General features: G+C 42.1%; 1 protein-coding gene across 1 annotated transcript in view; it reads left to right on the top strand.

Moving 5' to 3' along the window:
- Positions 1-18,411, top strand: part of PTPRT (protein tyrosine phosphatase receptor type T) — a 1,082,400-nt gene that overhangs the window by 683,809 nt on the left and 380,180 nt on the right. Inside the window, exon 9 of the mRNA XM_027078280.1 lies at positions 6,694-6,803. Coding sequence (XP_026934081.1) covers positions 6,694-6,803 — 110 coding nt within the window. The remainder of the gene's footprint in view (positions 1-6,693; positions 6,804-18,411) is intronic.

Below are 18,411 nucleotides of genomic sequence, written 5' to 3' on the forward strand. Positions count from 1 at the left end.
GAACAAATTAGTGGTTACCAGTGGGGAGAGGGAACGGGGAGGGGCAATATCAGGGTAAGGGGAGAAAGGGGTTATTATGGGATTATATGAAATCATGTGTGTTAAACTTTTGAAAATTGTGAAGCACTATAGAATTTAAAGAATCATTCAATTAATAAAAAAGGCATGATATTGACACAGGAATAGTCTAATACGACAATTGAAAAAAATAGAGAGAACGTAGAAATAGACCCATACGTACGTGGGAATGTGATGGAAGGCAGAGGGAGCATATGGCAGTTCAGTTAAGTAAATAAAAATGTGTTTTCATTAAGTAGTGCTAGGATAGAGAGGAAGAATTGAAATTAGATCCCTACCTCACGCTTTATGTGAAAACACAATTACAGATGAGTTGAAGACATTTTATAAAAGGTATGACTTTAAAACTGAAGAAAGTTTAAGGGAATATTCTTATGACTTCAGGGTAGAGAAAGTATTTCTTAAATAAGAATATTTTATTTGGATTTATTATTTTTGTTTGCATTTATCTGATCCTGAGATAAGGATTCAAATGCAAGTAGTTTATTTAGGAGATGGTCCAGGACACACTGGTAAGTAGAGAGAAGTGAATCAGGGAAGGGAAGGAAGCCAATAAAATGTGCATTATAAAGAAAATTACCATGGGAATCACTGGGTTTTAGAGCAGTGCCGTTCTACCTATAATCCAGAGACCGGCACTGACTCATGAACTCTTTCAGGTCCTTGACAAGATAATTACAGAAAAAGAGATTAAGTATTTTAAAGGAGGAGCTTGCATTTTCTATGTTTTTATATCTCACTTTTACTTTCCTATTCTTTTTAAAAATTTTATGATAGTATCGGTCCACAATGGGTTGAAAATAATATTAAGAAAATTAATAATAATAATGATGATAACAATAACAAGGGTTTCAGTATTTGAGGCAGTTTGAGAAATATTACTAGAACATATCTCAGAATTAACCCAACCAATGGTGAAGAGACCAGAATATTCATACATTAAGTCCCTTTCGTTGCTTGAAGAATGTTTTGGGGACATTAACTCTGGCACTCTTTGCTTACCCTGTGTGGAGACCAAGTTTGCTTCCACAGCCTTCAGGTAGAGTAGCAAGTGTTTTGCAGTGAGCCTCAGTATATGGGCAGTAAGCACCAACAGCATCTCCTGCTATTTTTTTCCCAGCTTTGTTGAGGTATATTTGATAAATAAAATTGTATATATTTAAGATCTACAACATGATGATTTGATATAGGTATACATTGTGAAATGATTACCACCATCAAGTCACTAAAGAAAAAAAAAGAAAACCTGATAAATTTGACCACAGCAAAATTAAGAATTGATCTTTATCCAAAGGTAACATAAAGGGATAGGGAAGACAAAAACCAAGAGAAGATTTTTATAACACACATAGCCAATAAAAGGACCCATAGCAGGGATATGCAAAGAACCTCTACAAGTCAATAAGAAGAAGACAGTAATGTCCAAAAAACACTAAAAGATGCTCATCCTCTTTAGAAAACAGACAAAAACAACTAAAATCTCAATGATCTATCATTTCACACTTACCAGATGGTCTAGAATATAAAAACCTTACAATACCAAGTGTTTGTAAGGATGTAGAGACGTAGGAGCTTTCAGAACGTTGTTGGAGGGAGTGTACGTTGCTGCCAACACTTTGGAAAATCATTTGGCATTACTCAGGAGAGCTGAAGACAGATATTGCCCTTAGTCTACCTGTCCTATTTCTAGGTATACCTTAGTGAAATCATACGTATTTTCAACCAAATGTACAAAAACATTCATAGGAGCAATGCCGTAAGATAGCCCCATCGGGAAATAGTCTTAATGTCTGCCTATAGTAAGAAATAAGAAATATAGAAAATAAATAAGACTCTATTCATAAAATTTAGATGAATGAAATACAACTGCGTGCATTAGTGGGGATGAATCTCAAAACAGCATTGAGTGGCAAATGCAAATCATGCAATACAAACACTCAGCTTTATGTATATAAAGGAAACCAGGAAAAACTAAATGATATTTTGTCTTGAGATAGATGTATATACTTATAACTCCAAATAAAGAGAACGATTAACATAAAATTCAGGATAATATGCATTTTTTTTGTTCATGGGGCGGAGAGTAGGAGTCAAGAGTGAAGGCACAAAGGATGCTCCAATGATACAGTGATGGTTTATTTCTTAGATTGGACAGTGGGTACCTGCATGTTCATTTCATAATTATTATTTACATATACATGTGTTACACATAATTTTGTCGTATGTTTCACAAGAGAAACTCCTTAATGTAATGCAAAAATAATATGAACAAAAGTAATAAAATCCTAGGAATACAGTTTGTAAGAAATGAAAAAAACATTTTTAACTGGGAGACCTAAAAAGAAAACATTAAGAAATGAGAATTAATACAATATTACTGGCAGGAGGACTTGTTATAAAAAAGGTGTCACTTGTCCCCCAGAGAAGTGAAGAATGCAAGGGAAATAAAGATTCTGATGGAACATTTTGGAAGTTTTGTAAAATTATTCTAGTATTCTTCTGGAAGAATACATGGGTATTGATAGTCCAGAAAACTTGCAAAAGAATGATGATATTTGGAAAGGACCTGTTCTACTGAATATTAAAACATGCTATATCAACACAACAGAGAGATACTGTCAGAATAGAAGCTATGACTCAATGAAATAGAGCAGAAAGCCAACAACATATGCTAGAATATAAAATAATTTAATGTGATAATAAAATGGTATTTTAAATCACTGGGGAAAGTTTTGACTGGTCAATTTATTATCCTAAGAATATTGTAAAGAACTCTAGTGAGATTTCCATTTTGTACAGTACATAATATTGATCCGAGATGGATTAAAGTGTTAGGTTTCAAAAGAAAAAGTTGAAGGCAGAAAATACAGATGACTGTTCATCTGATGTTGGGTAAAAAAGAGAATTTGCTCTGAGCTAGTACAAAAGGAGGAGCCCAGGTGGTGGTCCCATCCCAGCCTGCATCTGATACAGCCTTCTTAGTGAGCAGCGCCAGCACCTCTCTGTTCAGCTCACCTTTCACCTCTTAAAGCTTCTCCAGGTTCCTGACGAAGCTCCTCCTCCAGGACACTTTGGGTAGATGGTTTCACTCTCTCTTCTCAAGAAAGTAGAGCCATTAGAGGACACCTCAAACCCCCTCTCCAGAGCGCTTGCACATTTTCTTCCTCTTATCTCACAGAGGGAAGGATGCTCTCTTTCCCTGCCCTGGCATTTTCAGGACCCTACTAATGTCAGTTGTTTCCTCTCTCTTTCCTATCCTTCTACCTCTTACGTCAATTTTGGATTTTTTCCTGGTTGCCTTTAATCATGCTATAACCTCTCCCTCTCTGGGAGGGGGCAGTACTTTAGCTCCATGTCTCATTCCTGCTCCTTCTTGCATTCGCCTCCCCTTCACAGCCAAAATGTTTACTCATCTCAATACAAGTAAACATTTTGTTTGTTTGTTTACTTGCCTCACCTTCCACTCTCTTCTCCACCCATTAAAAGATGACTTATGACACCAGTGTTCTCCCTAAATTACCCTTGCTCAGTTCACAAGTAACCTTGAAGACACTACATTCAGTGAGCAAACAGAAGGTTGCATCTTACTCGGCATCCACACCTGTCACTGTTAACCAATACCTTTCTGCTCCTCCCTTGTTGCTTCAGTGACAGCCCACCTTCCTGGTTTTCTGTTGCCTCTCTGAACACGGCTTCCCAGTTTCCGAGTTTCTTTGTTTTCCTTGTTAAGTTTGGAGTTCCTCTTGCCTTAGTCCTAGACTTGCTACTTTTGTTCTCCTCTGCACTCTGGCTACAAGATCTACTCCCTGCCCATGGTTTCAGTGCCTAAACATCGCTACCCACTGCCCCCACCCCACTGCTACAACATTGCCCCCTGGGTGTTCTGCATACTTGTCCAATGACTTATGACAGAACTGAGCTTGCCAGCTTCCTTTCCAAGACTAGGCATCCTCTAAGGCTCCCTTTCTATGAACAACCTCTGATCCACCCCACTGGTATGAAACAGAAGAGCTGGGGTTTTACCTTGACACGTCTCTTTCCTCCATCACCACCAAATCACAGGAGCTCCCCCAAATCTCTGACACAGTCTAATTCTCTTCTACACTACCGTCACCCTGGTCCAAGCTACCATCTTCTCTCCCCAGGATGGCTTTTCTCCTTCCACACTTTCCTCCACAAAGCCATCCACTGCACTCCAACACCCACCCTCCCCAGGATTGTCCTAGTAGCTTCTACTTATCCATCGACCCTAACTTACTTTCTACTCATTATCCTGATTTGCCAGGCTAGATTTTCTCTGCTGGTTATAATTCTTCCAACACCTTATGTGTTTACCTCAAAGTCCTGATAACAATATTAAAAAACTAATTATGAGTGCAATTATTTAATGTAGTCTCCCTTTCCAGAATAGAAGCTTTATCAAGGATTTGACTATATCTTTCTTTGTCCCTGGTGTATCTGTAATGTCTATCACCAAGTCCCTTGGTCATATTAAGTATTCAATAAATATTTGTGGAAAGGATGACGGGATAAGGAAAAGCAATAAGAGATCTGAATACTTAGAGGTTTCTACATACCTAAAAGATTTAAAAAGCAAATGAAGAACTGACCAAAACTATTGTAACCTATGCAAAAAAGCTTAAAAACAGATTATAAATCATAAGACAATGATGAACAGAAATGAAGAGTCATCCAGGAAAATGAGCACAGGGTATAGAGAGCATGTTCATAAAAGAATCAATGCAAATGGCCAATTAAACTGAAAAACAAATCTGTGCTCTCCAGTATTCTAAAAAAGGTACAACTACATATGCTTAATCTTTGAAATAGTCGTTGTTGTCATGGATTGGGAATTGGCATATCCTTCTGTTTGGGGAGCCCAGAATTGTGTGAACTTTCTGGAAGGCAATCTGGTAATGTATGTCAAAAGCCTTAAAGATAAAATAGTTCATTTACTTTGGCCCAATAAATTAATTTCCAAGAATTTATCTTAGGGACGTCAGCAGAGTTGCATTCAAATACTTATTTGTAAGAATGCTCATTTCAGTGCTTTATAATCATAAAGAATTCAAACCAACTTTAATGCCCAATAATAAAGGATTGGTGACTATAATGGGGCATATCCTGCTCTAAGTAGCCATTCAAATGCATGGCCCCAAAGAACATTTAAGGATTTTTTTAAAACTGTTATCTGTTTAGCGATAAGAGAAGGTCACAACACAATATGCACAGTAGGAGTTTAATTTTTAAAAATAAAAATATGTATATGCATAGTCACGTGAAGATACTGGAAAAGTATCTCCAGTGACAGGGATTATGAGTGATTTTGTTCTTTTCTTTTTTAAAAAATCTTTTTTTGTAGATTTTTAATATTCAACAAATTCTGTGTATCATGTCCGTAATGAGAAAAACTAAATATATTTTAATTTAACAATAGGGAACTGATTGCGACATATGGCCGTGGCTATATCTAGAGAGGCACAGCATGATGATTAAGAGTATATGCTTTGAAGCTCACAGACAGGTGTTCACTTTCCTCTTTGCAACTTAAGAGCCATATGACCTTGAGCAAGTTATTTAATTCTCTGAGCCTCAGTTCCCTTATCAGCAGAAAGGAGATAATACTACCGGGCAGAGCTCTTTTGTAGCTTAAGTGAAATAATGTATGTAGAATTCTGATCACAGAGTAAGCACTTAGTAAAAATACCTGTGTTTATAATGCCAAAATATAAATAGATTCTGTAATGACTTACATGAATTCATGATCCTCTAGGGGGTTATAACGGGAAGTTGGGGGAATCATTATTTTATGGTTCAGCATCTTCCAGACTGTCATAATGATGGTGGAATTCAGCAGGAGGATGCTGGCAGGAAGACTTATCTGGGTACAGAAACAGCCCAGGAAAGGTTTTGCTCATTAGGGCAAAATGCTGGCATAGGTCATTGACTCATCTATTTGTCCAACCAGCAAATGGTTGTTATGCATCTACCATGTGGAGACGTTGGAGACTCAGCAGCTAGACAAATGAGCTGCCCTCTAATTAGACTGAAGTTTCAAGGCACATAGTTCCTGGTAGATTCAGGGATTAGGAAACTATGGAAGCACTTCCTGTAGCTGGAGAAAGCTTGACAGGTTTGGGAAAATGATAGTGATGTTCACGTTGCATTCCTCAAATACCAATCCTAAGGCAAGAGTCTAATTCCAGAATCCTACTGCTGGCAGAGCTGGGACCTACAGATGTCCTCTTTACCCTGGTCAGTTTTAGTTCCAGAAGAAACTTGCTCAGAGCCTGCAGATGAAAAGCCATCGGTCTTCCAGAGAATTGGTTAGCCAACTATGGCCCATGGGTCAACTCCAGCCCTTGCCTGTTTCTAGAAATAAAGTTTTTTTGGAGCACAGACATGCCCATTTATTTATCGATTGTCTATGGATGTTTTTATGCTACAGGTGCCAAAGTTGAGTGGTTATAACAGGGACTGTATGGCCCACAAAGCCTAAAATATTTATTATCTGACCGTTTACAGGATAATTTTGCTGACTCCTGTTCTAGGTCAATGAGGCTGGCGAAATGAGATGGAAGGTGACATCAAGTTCCTAATTTTTTCCTTCTGTAGTTCCAGGAGCTGTTCCTCTAGAGTCCATCCAAGGGGGTCCCTTTGAGGAGAAGATCTACATCCAGTGGAAACCTCCCAATGAGACCAACGGGGTCATCACGCTGTATGAGGTAAGGAGGCCCCTGTGGCTGTATCACTGAGCTTGGCTTTATTCAGTTTCCTTCAGCCTGACGTTGGCAAATACCTACTGTGTGCAGAGCTCCATCAAGGGCACAAAGGTGAGTGAGACACAACTTACTGGAAGGTTTCTGATAATACAGTGGGAAAAAAACACAGGGGCATCAATTGAGCTGTCTTGATAGCCCTAGTGACGAAGAAAATTGGGCATTGAAAGGATTATTGATCTCTTCAGCAAAGGCATTAAGACTCAAGGAGTCAGGTAGTCCTGGCACAGCTGAGCAGACCCAGGCCTGGCAAACAGTACTTTCAGTTCCTCTGGAAAATCACAACACTCACATGATTCCCATGGTACCCATATCAGTCCCTGGGCTTCCAGAATGGTCCCAATGTCATTCTCTAACTGGGGGTACATGATTCTTGAGCTTTGACGTTGCTCTGTGGCTAAGGCATATGGTGATGCCTTGGCCACAGAGCCAAGGTGATGGTGTTGAAAGCCCTTCTCCCAGGATTAGCAGGGTCTCATATCAGAGATGGAGCAGAATGTCCTTGGACAAGAATGTGGCTTCACTGAAAACTTTCAAAATTGGAATAAATGGTATAGAAGCTCATTGCAGAGCAGAAGCAAACAGTAAAACTTCAATAAGGCTGATGTAGCTAAATGCTAATATTGGGATATGGGCGAGATTGACTTTCTTCCCACTCCTTGTGTTCTGAGACACCACAAGGTTGTTGATATAGATTATAATAAGAAAATGCAGCAATGCAGAGAAAGGGCATGGAAACTGAAGCTGGAAGGATAGAGTCTGGTATCCTAGTAGTCCTACCACCATCTCAAGTGACCTTTAGCAGGTTCTTCCTCTCTTCAAGCCTCAGTTTTCTCATCTGTAAGGTGGGGGAGGTTAATCGTTGCTTCAGGGTTTCTCCAGGGAGTCTGAGAGGGGAAAGGTGATAGGCATCCCAGGCTGGAATACACTGTTGGCTCATGGAGGGACTAATGACTCTCGGTGCTTATGCAGAAAGGTACACCTGTTGAGAGAGAGCTTGGGGAAGAATATCGCCGCCATAAGGGAGGATGAGCTCTGGGGAGGAAAGTCAAGGAGTATTGATGAGGGAGAAATAATCAGGGTAAATCTGATGGACACAAATTCGCTAGAGAGACCTGGACGGACCTCAGGGCTGAGGGAAGAGAAAACTGTCTTATCATGTACAGGGTGCTAGAGAAAACACCTTCAGGAAACACTTATCTCACTCCATCCAGCGTTCCTCAGAGGCAGAGCTGTCTGACATCTCCATCTTGGAACATGGGCTTGAGAGAAGCATCCTTCCCAGGGATGCTGCTAAAGGAGAGGAGGTACTCATACTGATAGACCTTGCCTGCGACACATTCAAAACCTTATTAGGGAAGAAAGGGACTGGAAACTCAATGAAACAAAACCCAGTCATTTAAAAGCTACACACTGTTCTTTGTAAAGCACAGGCTGCGATCATACACAGTCACATACACACTCACATACACACAGATGAGATAGACATCTACCCACCTGCCCTTTGTAAAGCAGAGGGAAAGGACCCAGGACTTAAGGTGTTAAGTTGCTTGGTGTTGTTATATAAATGGCTCTCAATGCCAGATGTTGAAGACTTTTGGAATTCACAGGCCAGTAACATTTCAAATGGTTTGGGGGAACCAACACAGAGTACTTTACCATCTTTTATTAACATTGTTTCATAAAAGACAATTTCAAAAATATAGAAAGGACATAATCTCAGAATAAAAGGCAGTCCTTTAAATCGAATAAATTTAGCTTTATGGGTAACTCATGACATTCTCCTTATTTTTTCCTCATTTTGCCTCGAATTGAGGACAGCTCTGGCGTGAAAAGACCCCGGTTCTTGTACCTACCTGCCTTTGGAAACCACAGGTCTAGGCCACGTTGCAGGTAGAGTCATATCTCTGCACAGATTGCTTCCACGGGAGCAGTATCCCTCTTGCTGTAACAGGATTATGCACTGCGCTGGGCTAGGAAACCCTTGATTGTGATTCCACAGTAAGAAGAAAGAAATAGATGGAGAGAGAGCAAGAGTGCAGACATAGCTGTGAGTTAGACACACTGAGCACTAGCTCCCTGAAGGGGCTGCTGAACTCACGTTTGGCTGCTTGCTGCTCGAAAGCCAATACTTGAGAGACAGACGTGGGTTGGAAAGGAAAGTTTGCTTTATTCAGGAGGCTAGCAACCTGGGGAGAAGGCAGACTCATGTCCAAAAGCCAACTCCCCACTGCCAATCAGAGGGCAAGAGCTTTTAAAGGGGGGAGTTTCAGGGATGTATGGGTGGAGGGAGGGGCTTAAGTGCAGCAAAGCACCGTGAGCTCTGACAGTCATCTTGGAATTGGTCATAGGGTGGTCTGATCAGCATCATATTGATTGTTTTAAGTACAGTTAATCTTCAGTTCCCGCGTCAGTTTGTTCCCACTTCCTTGAAGTTAGTTCTCGGAATTGTGTCAGATGGAGCGGCTTATGTCATGGCTACAGTCTGGTCATCGTGTAGTTAACTTCTTCCACCTGGTGAGAGTTTCAGTATCTGCAAGATAGCTCAAAGAATGTGGCTCAGAATATTATCTGCAGCCCTTGAGGAAGAACTAAAGGTCTTTGACTTTGCTTAATGGCTAAACTATTATTACTTTGTTTTATTTGACTGCTCTCATTTGTTTCTGCATTTCCTCACTTTAAATGTATTCTTTGGCTAAAGTTTTTCTACAGACAGGAGGCAGGCGGAGGACATGGCGGGTGGTTCTGTCCTGAGAAGGCCCCATAGGGTCCTGCTCTGTTCCAAAGGTAGACTCCTAGATGGTACGCTGTCTGGAACTCTAGGCACAAAGGTGCACACGGATTAGGACAACGCACCTTTCTTCTCGCTTCTCTGTGAACCCAGTGCCTTGTGGATATTCAAAGACCAGTTGCTGGGCTATTGGCGTTCCCGTGAGGGACTGTACTGGAAACAGCTGTGGTGAGACACCTTCAGGTAGTTTCTTGGCTTCTCCTTAGGCTGTAATACAGAGAACCAGAGCTAGAAGGCGGCCGCTGTCTGACTTGTTTGAGCATTTGAGGTTACCTTTTGGAAATATGCCAAACTTCCGGGTTGACGCTGTGAAGGGGCCTAAGGAGGTCATGGGCTTAGGCCTTATATGTTGACCGTAAACATGGCTGTGACCATGTGTGTCACAAACCAGTGAGGCCTCAGAAGGTAAGAATGTTGGCTTTGAGGTCAGGCAGCCTAGATGTGAATCCCAGCTCTGCCACTTCCTTGCTGTATAACCTTGGGTACATTAAGAAACTGCTCATTTATATTTATTAATAACCATAAATATATGTTTAGTACTGCGTTTGGCATTTAGAAATAGCATTGAAAAATATTAGCTCTTGCCATTACATAAAAATGAGGCCACTGAGACTTGGAGAGGTGAAATGTAAGGACCAAGGTTATGCAACTCACGGGTCCTGAATTCAAGTGCAGGTGTCTCGCCCCTTATCCAGTGTGGTCCATGGACCAGCAGCATTGGCTGGTTAGAAATACAGCATCTCAGACCCCACCAGACTTCCTGAATCAGAGTCTTCATTTTACCAAGATCCCTGGGTGATTCACATGGGCATTAAAGTTTGAGAAGCACGGCTCTAGACTGCACTATTCTTCAGAAAGTTTCAGCAGGATGGGGAGTCTCCCCCATGCTGGGCTCAACCCAATCCTGCCTCAGATAGTGAGCAGGAGACCTTGCTTTTAAAGACATTTATAACAGAACATGTGTTTATGAGGCAATTTCCAAATGTAATTAGATGAAACCAATTTGATTTTTTAAATTAGGTTCTGGTTATAATTTCTAGAGAGAAATCCATAAATCACAAATCACCCTCTTCTGATCTCAGAAAGTACATTTTGTGGCAAGGAAAAATCAGACAACACAAATGGAAGAGAAATCCAGGATTGTCTGTGCCTTCCTATGTACAACCTTGGACGCAGCAAAGTCAAAAGCCAAAAAGAGGAGGGAGTGAAGAAGAGTTATAACTTTGTAAATATTGTAAAAATTGTTAAACACAGCAGGTCTGAGTAGTATGTCATACGTTAAGATTAAATTCCCTTCCCCGTGGGTCCAAGTCATAACCTGTGGGCCCACCCTTGGACAGTTCTGCCCTCCAAAATCGGAATGGCTTTGATTATGTCCCATTCAGTCTCTGGGCTTCAGTCCCCTCTTTGTAATATAAAGGTGTCAAACTGTTCCAGGCTTCTACTGGGGAAAATTCAAAGGAAAAGTAAATTCACGCCAACCCCACACAACCAAAGTTTTACACCTCATTTTGGATTTGCTCTGCTGTTGAAACCTTGCCCATGGCCAGAGACTTCAGAGGCAAAGCAGTGATGACCCTTGAAGGAAAACAACTAGTGTAAAGGCCCTGCAGTAGGTATGACTCTGGCCTGTTTGACAAGTAGGAAGGAGGTCAGAGTGACTGAAGCCTCGTGAGCATGGACGATAGTGATGAGGCCATGTGGAGAATGGGTGGATAGAGTCAGGTTACGCAAGGCTTCTAGAGTTTGCACTTTCTCCTGAGAGGAACAGAACACCCTAGGAGGATTTTAAGCAGAGGAGTGAAGGAATCATATTTGCATTCTTCAAAAAATCACCTGGCTGTTGTGTGGTTAGTGGCTGTGAGCGCAATAAGCATCTCAGGGACACCTGCAAAATGTGCCAGGAGGCAAGGACGTTTAACTCATCTGTGATACTGCAGTGAGGGCTCAACTATTTGCTGGAAGCCCTTGCATCCAGGTGGAAGAGGTGAAAACTGTCACATCTGCTTTTTCCTTGCTGCCTCCTTCTGGACTTTGACACCTTCCTTTCAGTCAGGAGTTCTTCTCTTGAAGAGCTCCCTGGAACCGTGGACTTAGATTCTGGCCTCCTATCCCTAAGGGCTGGGAGTCTAGCCCCCTACCCTGATGCCACCCCAGGGCTGTGAAACGGCCTGATTCTCCAACAGCCACGACCTCTCTCCGTGCCCACGGAAGGGGGAGCTCAGAATGCTCATCAGAGCCCGCTGAAGCCAGCCTCGCCTCTGCTGCAGCAGGACGCATCAGGGTGCATAGCCCATGGCCTCAGATCTTCGGGAATTTGTATTTTAGTGGAGACGCAGGGTGCGCTTCTGTGGTCACTTCCCCAGCAGGGTGACAGACAGTGCATGAAGAGAGGTCACGTCAGAGGCCCCGTGCCTACACACCCGCAGATCAGCATCACCTGGGAGCAGGTCAGACATGCAGCATCTCAGGCCCCAGCTCATCCACTGAATCAGAGTCTGTGTCTTAACTAGGTGACTCACGCGCACATGAACATGGGAGAAGCAGTGGTGTAAGACACGTCCTAAAATGTCCTAATGTGGCTCTGGAAAGCTCTGCTTGATGCAGACACTGCAGTCCTTGGATGAATAATGTGGCGACTACATGAACTGAGGGATATCTCTGCTCACATGGGGTCCAGAGAGCTGAGGATTTTCACCAGGGATGTGGAAAGCATGCTATTTGCATAGACTCTTCCGGAGCCCTACTTGGGTTTGATGGGATATCAGGGTGCCCCAATCAGGGCCTGTACGTGAAGAGGGTTGGCGTGACCCCTTCCACTCTGACTCTGCTCTTGCGAACAACAGGACTCCCTAGAAGCAGACCAGGCAACTGCAGACAGGCACGCAAGCCAGAATGCGGTCACAGGGGAAACAATCCAGTCAAACGGTTGCCTAAAAACTCCTCAGTAAAATCATTCAGAGACAAGCTGTTCAGAGTTCATGAAAAACAATAATCAATATGTGTTTCAATTCAATTAATGGTTCTCGTCTCTGTGCAAAAATAAATATAAAACGGTGTGAGGGAATTGGGCCAGAAGATGCAGCCGGATTAACGTGTGCAAATTTTAAAAATTCAGACATGAGAAGCTTCCCAGTAAGCCTTTATGTTTAGCAGTCAAAATCACCAAGTTTCTAATTACAGTGTATAAATCTGAGAAGCTTAAAGGGAATGAGAGGACCCTAATGAGGCAGGAATGGGTGTCTTGATTATGCTAGAGTTGATTGACATTTATCCTGCAAGCTATTCTAGGCGCCTGGCGTTCAGAGTTAAATAAAACACAGACTTCGCCTCAGTAAAACAAGGCGGCATTCCTGTGCAGAAGCCCCTTTAAAAGTCGGGATAGGTTGGAGGGTCGTCAATATTTTTCCAGCATATAGACAGTTGCATTTGATCTGAACCAAACGCATGGGCCCCAGGAATCAGCATTCCATCAGAGTGCATTGCAGGAAGGCCAGGCATGTGTTCTGAGCCGGAGAGGAGTTCTGCGCAGGACCAGTGCAGACAAGCACTGATGGAGAGAGGGGCCAGCTGCGTGATGAGCTCAGAGCAGGCTCTCAGAGAAAGGCCCGGGGGAGGTGCTGCCTCCTTTTGGATGTTCATCCTCCTGCCTTCTCTTGGCTTGGCCGTAATGACCTCTCAGGGCTCGGTCACCCAAGACAGGCTTATGGCTCCAGTCCACAGAGGGTCAGTAGGGAGGATGGGATGTGGTCTTCGATGGGCAGGAGGTAGTAGAGGCAGGAAGTGACTAGCACAGCCCAAAGCAAGAATTTGCATAATTCAAGCTGGATCTACATTAATTACGATGTACAATTTGCATAATGCAGGCGGCTAGTGGGTGTAACATGAACCGGGCTGGTAACTAGGAAAAAGGCTCTTATTTCTTTTGAATCGTTTAAGCCATAAGTATGGGAATCATCCATTCCTCCCACCTGCCACACATCAAATACTCTAGAAAGTTCCACCCAGGCCAGGTCCTACGACACCACCTCCACCACCACAGTGTTCTGAGCACTGATCTGATGCCTGGACCACTTCAGAACCTCCCTGCCGATCCCCCATCCACACTTCCCCTATGCCACTTCCCCACGTTGCAGCCAGACAGAGTATCTTGAAAAGTAAATTCAGTCATGTTACTTCCCTGCTTTGGCTTCGTCTTAACTTTAGAGCCCCGGATGATCTGGCCCCTCTAACTTCATCTCCTGCCTCTCTTCCCACTGTTTTCTGTGTACCAGCCCCTCTGGCTTTCTAACACTTCCTCCAGCTCATCCAGTTCTTTGCAGCCCATGTGACTTCGTGAATGCTGTCCCTTCTGCCTATAGCACTTTTTACTTTATGTTTCTTGTGGCTGGTTCCTTCCTATCCTCCACCTCCAAGAGGCTTTTTCCCTGTACTGTCCATTTTCTCCAGCAATTTGCTTATTTCTGTCATACTGTTTTTACAATCTGCACTTATTTTGTTTGTGTGCTGTAGCATCATCTAGCCCCCTACCGGACTTTTAGCCCCATAAGGGTACGGGCCGTGTGCTGGTTATTTTATGTGTCAACTTGACTGGGCCACGGTGCCCAGATATGAGGTCAAACATTATTCTGGATGTTTTTGTGATGGTGTTTTTGGATGAGATGAACATTTAAGCCAGTGGACTTTGAGGAAAGCAGATTGCCCTCCATAGTGTGGGGGGGCCTCACTATGGAGGCCCTCTGAGTTGAAGCTCAGAATAGAACAAAAGACTGAGCTCCCCTGAGCAAAAGATGGAATTCTGCCCACAGACGACCTTCAGAACTGAACTGTGAAACTAGCTCTTCCCTGGTTCTCCAGCCTGGTGGAGAACTCATCTTGAACTGACACTGGTCATATTTGTTTTTGCTTTTTAGTGTGTCCTCAGGACCTAAAAGAAAAGTTTGCACATCATATGTGCTCAATAGATATTCCTTATATGGGTGTGTAGATTTGTACTTTATCTTAATAAGGGGTAATGGTGAAATTTTGTCTGACAAGTTGAGTGGTTCTCAAGCCTGGCTGAAAATGAGAATCATACCTTGAGAGCTCCAAAACATATCATAAATACATTGGTAGGTGGATACATAAATAGATGGATGGATGGATGACTGAATGCTTAGGCATCATTGTATTCCAAATAAATCAGAATATCTGGAGGGAAGGTTCTATCCATGTGGAGTTGTTTTTTTTTTTTTTTTTTAAGTGCTTTGGGAAATTTTAGTGTACATCCAAGGTTGGGAAGAAGCATTCCATAACATGCATCCAGTCAGTCCACTCTGATACGTTATCCTAGCTAAATACCTGCTAAATAAACACAGTCATGACTCTGGCTTTCCCCTGCCTTCATTTTCACTCTTCTGGAATACAGCATTGTCTGATGTTACACTATAGCCAGCTCAAACTCATGCCCGTGCAGATGCTAGGCACTAATTATGTTAAGGCTCAAATTCAAGAAGCATTGGCTTTTTTTCCCTCAAGTTTGCTAAACAGTTTGTGGAATAATTGAAGACACACAAGACCAGATCAGTCCGTCAATATCCCTTTGCATTTCGTGAATGGCATCTTGCAGCTCTGACAGCAGAATCCACCATGGACTTTACCTTACAAATACCTTCCCCTCTCCTTTTACAGTAGAAGTTAGTTCTGTTGTTTATTTGTGAGATTTACAAAAAGGCATACGCACACCCAAAGCTTCATAGATTTTCCCACAGGCTTTCCCTAAGTCTTAAAAGTCAGAGACCTGGGATGTCAAGGAGCCGTTTTTCCTAACCCTCAGCCCATTACGCGTCCTCCGTAGGATGTTCCTCTGCCACATACAGGTCTGCTGGGCTGACAGGCTGGTTGAAAGGAATGATTTCTGGCACTCTGAGTCTGGAAGGAAAGGAAGTTGCCTTCTGATATGAATAAGTTGCATTTATGTAAGTGGGACCATTAGAGCTGCCTGTCATCCACTTTTAGCATACCAAGAATGCCTATATATTAGCCTCGGGGTGTTTCTTTCTTTTTTTTTTTATTACAACACAGGTATTTGTGATGGAGCCAGGAAATGTGACAGTAGGAATCAACAGATGCATAGCACTTGTTACCTGAAGAACAGCAAATCATGTTCTCCTGGCAATAAAAAGGTTTTCACAATAAACATTAGTCATTCAACTTAGCTGTAAAGAAAGCAGTAGGAGTTACTGCATGGAAAATATTCCCACAGTGAGCACACGTGGACTCACGTGTATGTGTATGTGTTTATAAGCACGTAGGTTTGCGAGTGCATGTAGCTGTAACATGGCACGTGTATGCACGTATGTATTTGTTCACATGTGCGTGTGAAGCCGCTACCCTTGGGCTGTGCCCTCAGTCCCCATTGCATCCTTGGAATTGCTCTACTTTTTTTGGAGAGTTAACTGTAGTAGATTTCAGAGGCACAGGGCTCTATGTCTGTTTTCTCCTTGCCTCGAGAAACTCCAGGTCATTTCCTATCCGTGTCATAGGAATGTCTCGATGGGCTCCCAGCTGTTTCTCATGAACTTCTGCCGTAATTCCTCTCCAGAGCTTTTGCTAAAGGAAAATTTGAATTAAAAAAAACCCCTGCAGGTTAAATTTAATCCTGTGCATTTACAGTTGTCCTAAGAGAGTGGAGGGAGGGAAATGAAAGGGTCGTTCTGCATTTGGCCAGCCGGGCTCTCCTTCACGTTCCTTATGTGGGAGGGAAACTGTGTTTTGATGTACTGTGCATCCGGTGGGCTTTGTGAGGAGTGGCCTGTACACACAGCCACGTGCCTACTGATGGAACCCTCTCTTTGGCTACCTGGTCCTCTCAATAAACTATGCCCAGAGGCAGTGTTTAAGCTGCCGAGTGTCTCTTTAAACATCAGAAGTTGTTCTCTTTTCATCTCAGATGTTTTACCTTATTACTCCTGTTGGATTTCCACCTGGACAGGGCAGTGTGGCACGGATTTGGCGCTTTTAACTGGCTGGCTCTTTCCTTTGTGTTTTGGTCAGAACAGCTCTTTGTTTGGGACTAAAAACTGAAGAGGGGTTGTGAGTGTTCATCTATCATCAAGGCATTTGAGCCTTCATCCTGAAGTCTCTGGAGGCTGGAATTCAAATTTATGATTCAGAGATTATCCTTTCATGGGTCTCAGAAGATGGCAGGTGGATTTCTTCCCCTCACTCTGATCCTTTTCTCTGGCTACTTTTCCTCATTCTTCACCAAGAGAAGAGTAGTAGTTCCTTAAACTTTATACCCAAGTATGGGATGTTGGCCTATATCATTATGGACTCAATGCATGCATGCATGCACGCATGCATTCATGCATACCAGGTCTTTTTCAGAGCCCTTCAAAATATATATCATAAAAATCACCATTGCTTTGCTTTCTTGGTGTCCCTTTTATTTTATGCATTGTTTTAGCATACGTGTATCATTGCAAGTCAAATAGTGAATTATGCTATTAGGAAATTAAAGGTCGACTTTTAGTTTGCCATAGCTAAGTAATATATTTGAGTGAGTCCCTTTTCCTACCTGGTCCTTGGTCTCTACAGCTCTGACCTAGGAGAACTGGACCAGTTAGATTCAAAGGATCCTTCCTACTTTGACCTACCACTCAGGTGTCCAAAATTGAATTAATCTTACTCTTTGTTTCATGAAATACTTTCCTCATTGGTCTGTGCATGACCCCTTTTTGTATCTATTCATTATTTCATTTTGCAATTACACACCAGCTACCGAGACAACCAGAACTTTGACAATATCTTATAGACTTACGAGCTCCTCCCACCCCAACCTACTGACTCCTCCTGCTAACCTGAATGTTATATACAATTCCTTTGTATTTCATATGGCTTTACTATTCATATAAATTCCTTAAAGTCATATTATTTTGTTTTGTTAGTCCTTTAACTTCAATAAAGGATTTTCCGTTGTATATAATCTTTTAGCATTTTTATCCCATATCATGTTGCCAGTAGTCATCCCTTTGATGAGTGCAGCTGCAGCATGCTCATCTTGACTGCTGTATAATATTCCATTGCGTGCAGATAGTACAACACGTTGATTCATAAGCCCTTGATAGGCATCAGGGTTACTTCTAGGATGTTGCCTTTATCAACTGTGAAGATATGAGCATCCTTGTACATATCTCCTGTTGCATATGTGCAAGATTTTCTTTTGAGTTTATATCCAGAGACTAAGTCATATGGTAAAGTAATGTTCAACTTTACAAAAAAAAAAGTGGAATTATTTTCCAAACTAGGCTCAACGATTTACCCTCATGTCGGCAAAGTATGAGAGCTTCTATGATTCCAAATCCTCTCCAATATTGGTCTGGTCAAGAGTCTTAATTTTGACCAGTTAAATAGGTATAAAATGGCATCTTTTTGTTGTCTTGCTTTGTATTCCCTCAGTCATTAATAAGGTTGAATATCTTTTCAGATATTTGCTACTCATTTGTATTTACTTTTTGTGGGAGGTGTATTCATGTATTTTGCCCATTTTCTACTGGATTATCTGCCCTGATCTTATTGATATGTAGTCTTTCTTTATATGCTTTTTATACTATTTTGTCAGTTATGTGTATAACTTGCATTTTTACTTCCTGTAAGGTATCTTTTGATAACAGAAGCCCTTAATTATAACGTAGTCCATTTTATCAGTCTTCGCTTATCTAATAAGCACATTCTGTGTCCTTAAGTAACTATTCCCCAAACCAAGGTGAGAAAGATGATTCC

This window comes from Aethalodelphis obliquidens, unplaced genomic scaffold (genome assembly GCF_003676395.1).
Source record: "Aethalodelphis obliquidens isolate GAN/ISIS:26980383/991018 unplaced genomic scaffold, ASM367639v1 scaffold42, whole genome shotgun sequence".
In the NCBI taxonomy this organism is placed as follows: Eukaryota; Metazoa; Chordata; class Mammalia; order Artiodactyla; family Delphinidae; genus Aethalodelphis; species Aethalodelphis obliquidens.